This window comes from Odocoileus virginianus, unplaced genomic scaffold (genome assembly GCF_023699985.2).
Source record: "Odocoileus virginianus isolate 20LAN1187 ecotype Illinois unplaced genomic scaffold, Ovbor_1.2 Unplaced_Contig_3, whole genome shotgun sequence".
Lineage (NCBI taxonomy): Eukaryota > Metazoa > Chordata > Mammalia > Artiodactyla > Cervidae > Odocoileus > Odocoileus virginianus.
The window spans coordinates 2681207-2689575 of NW_027224320.1; the positions used below are offsets into that span (position 1 = coordinate 2681207).

Consider the following 8369-nt stretch of genomic DNA (forward strand, 5'->3'; position numbering starts at 1 on the left):
TTATCCCCTCCCCATCCCACCCTGGCCCACTTCTCTAATCTCATTTCCTTCTGGCCTCTTTGCTGGCCCTCAAAAATGGCAAGCTCACTCCCTCTCAAAGGCCTTTTTATTTACTCCTACCTGTTTCTAGAATAATCTTCTCAACTCGTGCTGAGCAATAGAAACCCTTATGAAACTCATAGCATTCCCAGTGCCCAAGGCACATTCTGTACCAATTAAATCATCATCTCTGGGATGTAAAAAACAAAAACAAAAAAATTTCCCAAGAATTCCAATATAACCATGTTCCAAAATCAATGTCCTTGTTCAGTGGTTCTCAAAGTATAGCTCTAAATCAGAAATAGTAGCATCACCTGGGAACCCGAACCCTAAACTTTACTGAAGTGGAAACTTTAAAAGTAGAACCTGGGAATATGTATTTTAACAAACCCTCCAGGTCCCGATGCATGCCGAAGCTTGAGAACCGTTGTAACACAGGCTCGGTGCTCAAGAGGTGGCTTGCGGGCCAGCAGCATCAGCATCCCTTGGAGGCTTGTTAGGAAAGCAAAATCTAACACCCCAGCTGGTGAACCCAACCTGGTGAACCAGAAGCTGCACTTAACATCCCAGCACCTCCTGCACGTTAACGTTTGAGAAGCTGTCTTGCTCCGTGCCCCTGGAGACCTGAAGAGCAGTAACGTCCTGGGAGCAGGAGCCTGCCAGCACCTAGAGCTCGTTCTGAATTTAACACCCAGAGGCTTGGAGGAAAGGCTGATTCTGGCAGTAGTGGGTTGTAACCTGCTGGATAAAATCAAAGCTGATGAATTTGTCATGCTGTAAGGAAATAACGGAGGGTGAGATGGTTGGATGGCATCATCGACTCAATGGACATGAGTTTGACAAATCCAAGAGATAGAGAAGGACAGGGAAGCTTGGCATGCTGCAGTTCATGGGGTCGCAGAGTCAGACATGACTGAGTGACTGTACAACAAAGGAAATACATGACTGTATAAATATGAAAGACAAGGGAAAACTTTTCCTTGTAGTAGAATGCCAGCGAATAAGCATAGAAAGAAAGATGGAGTAAGAAGATCACCCACAAACACTAAAACTGATGGTGAAAATGTGAGGAACAGAATGTTTCTATTCCAAAATTGCCTCCCCACACATGATTTATTAATTGCAAAGTGGACAGTAATAATTTATTAGTGGGGAAACCTGGCAGCAACCCCCTTCATCCGGCAATCATAGTTAGCATCGCCCACCCTGGGACAGCCCGGCACCACCTCTCCTGCTGCGAGGGGCCGAGGAGGGCGTAGTGTCCCTTCCATGGCATTCCTTTCTCAGGGAGCATCAGGAAATCCAAATAAAGCAACAGGTCATGGAGTAACTAGCCTGCATGCTTAAAAAATGCCAAGGTCAAGACAGACAAAGGATGGCCAGGGAACTGTTCCAGATTGAAGGAGGCTAAAGACATGTCAGGGCCCAATGCAGTATGAGATCCCGGACCTGGAAATATATATGTCATTTTAAAAGAAGCAACTGACAAAATTTAAATATGGACTGTGGTTGTGTAAGTGAACGTTTTTATCTTAGAAATTATAGGGTAATGGGGCAGCATGTTTGCAGTATTTACTCTCAAATGATCCAGAAAAAAGTGTGTGTGCGTGAGTGTGTATATGTGTGTAACGTGTGCTATATGTGTAGGGAGAGACAGAAGAGAGAAGAGGGCAAAACACGAACAGCTGGTGGTGAATCGAGAAGATGGGAGTTCCTTGTACTGTTTCAGAACTTTTCTGTAAGTTTAAAATTATATCAGAATAAAAGTCCTGTCCCCTCCCCTCAGGAAAAGACCTGTGAGAACAAACACCAGAGTGAAGCACGGATGCAGCAGTGACCTGGAGGACCCGGGCTTCCGAGTTTAGTCTGACGGTCTCCTGGTCGTTCAGGTCTCCGCCACTGGCTCACTCCGTCTGATGCAGCCAGCCACCACTCTATCAGTCATCTCGCTCCGTCTGATGCAGCCAGCCACCACTCTATCAGTCAGACGCTCTCTATAGTTTCACCTGCACTCCTGTCCTCTTAGCACTTCGTTGGCATGTAGGATCATCCTTGTTCATACACCTGTCTACCCGTTTACTGTCTCTTTCCACTCGGATGTGAGCTTCATCAGCATAGAGAGTGCATCTGTCTTGATCCACCCCCAGCACAGGGCCCAACAGCTCAGAGGCACCTCCTGTGTGTGTGAAGTGAATGAACAGACTCCAGACCTCAGTCCCCTCGGCCTGAGGGTGAGGGAAGCGCCGCTCTCCAGTGCAACAGCAGACCCTTTCCCGGCCCTGACACTGACAGGAGTCTGAACTGCTGTTTAAAGAGCATCTGCGCTCTCCTAGGCTTTTAGCTGCATGCTGTGTGTGCTAAGTCACTTCAGTCGTGTCCGACTCTGCGACCCCATGGACTGTAGCCCACCAGGCTCCTCTGTCCTTGGGATTCTCCAGGCAAGAATACTGGAGTGGGTTGCCATGCCCTCCTCCAGGGGATTCTTCCCCACCCAGGGATCAAACCCGTGTCTCTTACATCTCCTGCACTGGCAGGCAGGTTCTTTACCACTAGCACCACCTGGGAAGCCCTTTAATTTACAATCTCTCACTTAATCTTCCCAGTGACCCGTTTAGCAGACAGCATATAGAGTGCCTGTTCCTCACTAGGCACTGCGAAGAACACTAATTATCACGACAGCACAGCCCTCACCCCCGTGGAGCTGGTCTGCTGAGCCAGAGCTGGCTGGGAAAACCTGGACTCAGAGAGGTCGCCCAGCTTGCTGAAGTCACACAGCAGGCTCAGGGCGGAGCTGGGAAGGCAAGCAGCGCCTCAGCCCAGAGCCCACGCTGCTCGGCCGCCCCCACGGAGCTCCTGCTGCTGCAAGCTGGCCACTCCTCAGACTGCCCCAGGGCTCCCCCGGCCTCCTGCCCCCTGTGACCTTGACTCCCAACCTCACGGTGCCCCCTTCCTCGGAAAGAGATAGAACGTGCCGTATCTCAGCCATTTATGATGGTGGTTTTGATTATTCCACGGCTTCTTGGTGCCGTTTGCTTCAGATAAGCAAGAGCCTGTTCTGCCTCACTGGGCAAAGGTTAAGTTCAGTGTAACCTAAGGAATAATCTAAGCAGGAGATAAAATCAAACAACCTTACCAGAAAAAAATAACTGAAAAAGCAAAAACAAAGAAACAAAAACCCACTTCAGAAATGTTTAATGAAGAGACCGAGCGTGAAGAATTAAAACAATGTAAGAGAGTGGGGAAACGTCCTAAAAGATGTTTGATTTTTCTTCAGCCCATTGATCTTTTCCCTTTTTGAAAGCTTTCTCCACCAATTAATCACTCAACTTATTACCTGGCCCTGTTTCCCTGTTTATAATTTTGAGCCTCAGGAATCCCTGTGAAAAGACCACAATAAATCTCGCTGGTCAGCAAGACAAACATTTATCTTAAAGGATCAATTACTGCACTGGGAGGTCTCGAATTCCTGGGGTTTGATGCATGCCTCCACCCTTGATTTGTTGGGTGACCTTCTCCTCTCTGTGCCTGGGTTTCTGAAGCTGCACAAGGAAAACTGTTACCCCCTGAGTTGTGTTCTGAAATTTCCCTGGGTCCCCTGTTGGAAAATAGAAGAGGTTATTTGGCCAAGGACATGATTTATCTATGCCCATGAATGCCTCTCCTCCTCCTGCTGGAAGCCAGCTAATTATGTTCAGAGTTGGAATGCATTCTCTGTGGGCACCTAAAGTAGATTCCTTGCAGGAATGTCTAGCGAGTGGGTGCATAGAAGAGACACATTAACAGAATCTTGTCATTCTAGAGAAAAATGTCTTTTCAGTGGCCACAAAGTTCAAAGTTTGGGGGGGGGTAGACAGGAAAAGTGTTGTTCTTTGGAACCACAATTTCACAGATGATTTACCCACGAGAAGCTTTTTGTCGCCATGGGGCAACACTGTTGTTTTTTCAAGCAAGCCAGGCAACTAACTGGCAACCAGGTGGGTGATGAAACGACCACCTTTGTGTTTAGTGAGTTCTCCATCACTGGAGGTAATTAAGGATAGGTCGAAAGGATCCCTCCATAGAGGGTGGAGCAGAGAAAGTTCAAACACCAGAAGAGGGTTTCAGCTCAGTGCCACTCATCCCCTCTAACCCTGAGATCCGGGAATTCTAGTCCCTTTCCACGTCCCATGCTCTTCTGAACGGACATTCTGAGCTCCACAGCCACATGTGGGACAAGGGGTCGTGAAGGGTAAGGTCACAGGAAAATTTGAGATTCAGATCTGACAGAGAAAGATGACTTTATATCTGCTACAAAGCATGAACCAGAATTAGGATTCCAGAAGGACAGGGTGAGTAGGGCATTGCGTATTTGACGGCACGTCACATGTGTTTGAGGACACCTTTCCATAAAAAGTGTTGCCTGGACCATGGACTGTGCAGCCTAAACGGAATTTGAGGCAGCCACTGGGATGCCTCTGGATGTAGCTTTCAGCCATAGAAGCCCCATCTCTGATTACAGACAGAAGGCACCCCAGTTTCCGAGACCCAGAGACGGTGAGCACAGTGGTGGAGATTGGGAATGGAGTCAGCTTTTAATCAGGCACTTATTTTAGAGTAAAAACAGCCATGATAATAATAGGAGCTGCCAGTCCTCCTCTGATCACCTGCTATGTGCAGGTATGTGCGTGGTCTGCCTCACTTACCTCTGCAGGTCTTCGAGGTAGATGCCATATGCCTGTTTCATAGATGAAGAAACACAGGCTTCCAGAGAGCAGAAGGGATTTGTCTTGCAAATGGTGATACCATTGGTCACACTCAAGTCTGTCTGACTCAGCACTCATGTTCTCTCCACTGTGTCAGCCGTCTTAAGTTGAAGAGTAGGAATTATTAACCCCAATTTTGCAGACAGAAAAACTGAACTCTGAAAGTGGAAGTATCAGGGAAAACTGAGTTTTGACTAATCCCCAATCTCTGCAGATGTCCTGTGAGAACCTTGTAGAGCCTCAGAGCTGGGCGGCACCCTCAGGGCGGCTGGGCTGATCCCTTCAGCCTGCAGAGGAGAGCCCGGCTCGGGGCCGGGGGGTGGAGGCGAGCAACTCGAGGGTATGAGGCAGGATGGTGGCTGGCCAGGCAGGATGTGTGGGTAAATGGCTTTCGGGTGGAGTGGGATGGGTCTGCGCTGACCACCTCCCGGGTGCCTTTGGGCTGGCAGGGATGCCCGGCCCTGAGACTGAGGGAGGTCTGCCTGTGACCTTGAAGAGCATCCATGGGGCCGGAGCTGTGGGGACTGAACTTCTGGCAGGAAAGCTGGCTCCCTGCGTGAGGACGTGGACCGGCAGACTGGGCCCCGGGGTCAAGGTGTCACCAGCCCGGCAGCTGTCCATGTCGCAAACCTGGGGAAAGGCAGGGGACACGAGTGGGGCTTTCTTTGGGGAGGCGGGTCATTATTCCCAGATGCCCCAGCTCCTTCTGCACCTTCTTCAGAGGCTCTGGGGGTAGTGTGAGGCCTCCCCGCAACCGTCTGAGCTCCCTTCCCCCCTCTGGCTGCAAGGGCCACGATCCTGACTGCCCTCTTTAGAAGGCATTCAGGTGCCAGGCCCTAGGCTTGCTACTCCACGTGCAAAATCTGACACAGAGCTTTCCCAGCAATCCTGTGGCCACGCCCCAGTGAGCTAAGGCTCAGAGACAGTGAGTGACTTGGCCAAGCTCACACAGCTGATGTCACAGAGCCAGGATGGCAGCTCTATAAGGGTAGGGATTTCCGGCTCCTTCGATTTTCGCTGCTGTATTCCTGGTGCGTGGCATAGAGCGGTCACCCAGTGCGTACTCCTTGAGTCAATGTCTGACTCCGGTGCGGCTCCTGTGGCCCCACACCTCGCTGCCTCTTGAAAACCCCATGATGAGAGAATTCAGTTTTGAGTGAAAGTAGATTTAGAGGTTGTCAGTTAAGAATGAATCCATGGGCTGCTTCCGGCCTGGAGTATATAGAATTTAAGCCTTCTCTCAGAAGTGTATTGGTAGAGTTAAAGAAGAAGACAGCTAACCAAAGGTCATCTGAAATTGTGACTGGCTGATAATCCCAGGACAAAATTAGAGATCACTACTCAAGCATAAGGCCTCCAGGAAGATGTTTGACCTAAAGGCCTGGGCTGAGTATGTCGTGGAGTGGGCTGCAAAGGACCCGTACGGCTTCCTTACGACAGTCATTCTGGCTCTGACTCCATTGTTCCTAGCAAGCGCTGTGCTGTCTTGGAAACTGGCCAAGATGATTGAGGCCAGGGAAAAGGAGCAAAAGAAGAAACAAAAACGTCAAGAAAATATTGCAAAAGCTAAACGACTAAAAAAGGATTGACGGAATGAACAGGCTGTGTGTCCAGAGGAAAATTGTTCGGAAAATTATGCATCTTTGAAAGGACCCGTTAAGGTTTCTTTTTGGATCTTATGACAGTATTACTAAACGAAGTCTGAGTCTATGGAAGAATCATGTCACTTCTCACCTGTACTGTAGCAGCTTTTCGGCTTCGGTATAGAAGTCTGTTGACAGTTACTGTAAATGGGCATTTATTATGCTACAGATTCTTTTAACTGACTTTCATTTGCCTTTTTGCAGCTTATGTATGAATACTAAAATGAAAACATCCTGTGAAGAAAAGTGACTTTAGATTATGAACTCTATTCAAATAATGGCTTAAAATGTGGTCCTCTTCTGGACAGAGGAGATTAAGAATGTAAAAATCAAGAGTTGTTCTGAGCAGAAAAGCGTGGTTTGGCTTAAAAGATACATGGTGTATTAATTACATCTCTTATCGTTATTATTTCTTGGAATAGAATCATTTCTGGTTTCCTCAAAGCAAAATAATATTATTCAATGAGTACTTCTCTATTTTCTGTATTTTTCTTACTTTAGCTTTTGAGATACTGGTAATTACCAGATAGTCTGCATTTTAAAAAATCTAATTTTATAAAGAATTTTCTTGTTATCTTGATTATGTAGAATACCACCTACTGGATATAATCATTTTTCTACTTATGAACACTGCCATTTTCTTAGAGATGACTTGAGTAGAGTAACACTATGATTTAAAGCTTAAGAGCAAAAATGCCAAACCTGTAGTACCTTGGAACCAGTTTATTCTCACTTGTGCTAAGTAGAAATGTGAAGTAGTTAACATGTCTTATCAGATAATTTGCTGATTATATAGATACCACTTTTGTTTTTTATTCTATTCTTTGTTTTAATTCATGTGGTGGTGATGTCCTTTACTTTTTGATCAGACAGGTTCATGGTGAAAATTAAAATTTCAACTTTCTTTTAAGGAACTTTTAAAGAGTTACAGTTATGTCATGTGTCATAAAGGGTAACAAAAGTCTTAACATTTGGAAAAATTTTGTTTGCATTGTATTAACTGTGTGAAAAAGGTGTAAATTATGTCAAAATGAGAATGTTCAAAATAAAGAGGTAAAGGATATTTCCTTCAGTTAAATAGTATAGTTGGAACTTTTTCCTCTTTAACATGGCTTTTTTAAATGCATGGTTGATAATTTTGTTTTCAATAATTAATAGCTTATTAATGTTTTCCTCACCTCTAATAATGAATTTTAAATTGCAAAAAATTGTCCAATAGCTTTAATTTAAAAATGAAACTAGATATTGAAATAAATTTGATACTTTTTTATAAAAAAAAAAAAAAGAATGAATCCATGAAGTCCTTTCCTTTGAGTATTTTTTATACTCAGTAAAATATGACAGTGAAGAAAGCTCCCTGGATAGAATGGAAGTTGCATCATGTGTTTTTATAATTAGCAATCAGGGCTGCTGCAGAAATGATTTCTTCCCCAAGCAGGTTCAGCAAGATGCTTGTTGGTTCATTTTGCTTTTTTGCTTCCCTGCAGACAACATGCAGGCTGACAGTTGTTTTTCCTCTCTGAAATGGTTCAAAGTCATTTGATTTTACAACTCAGAGTCTCTAAGTCACTTTCTTAAAGCCACAAATTTGTGACTTTATATATTCCCAGACTCTGGTAGTGCAGAAAGGGTACCCTGTATATACTCAAATTTCCAAAGAGGAAACTTGTAGCAAGGTCAGTTCACAATATATCTCCCTCTGTTGACTGGCATGGTCCACGTTCACTCAATGTTCTGTTTATTGGATCATAACCCTCCATTCACTCTTGGGCTATCTCATTTTCAGCAACTGGAATTCTATAAATTACAACTGAGCACCACCTAAACTTTGCTGACTGTAATTATTTCTCTTTTTTCATGCTTCAGCATGTCGTTTAGCATATCACAGAGCCCTAGGCCAAAGTAGTGAATTTTGAATGAAAACTTCTCAGTTGAAAGGGATCCT

At 45.4% G+C, this 8369-nt stretch overlaps 1 protein-coding gene across 1 annotated transcript; it reads left to right on the forward strand.

The window, feature by feature from the left end:
• The first annotated feature begins 5987 nt into the window (after positions 1-5987).
• On the forward strand, positions 5988-7507 carry LOC110143185 (small integral membrane protein 15). The gene has a single exon (XM_020902756.2). The coding sequence runs from the start codon at positions 6146-6148 to the stop codon at positions 6368-6370; it is 225 nt and encodes a 74-aa protein (XP_020758415.2). The 5' UTR covers positions 5988-6145; the 3' UTR covers positions 6371-7507.
• The last annotated feature ends 862 nt before the right edge of the window (positions 7508-8369 follow it).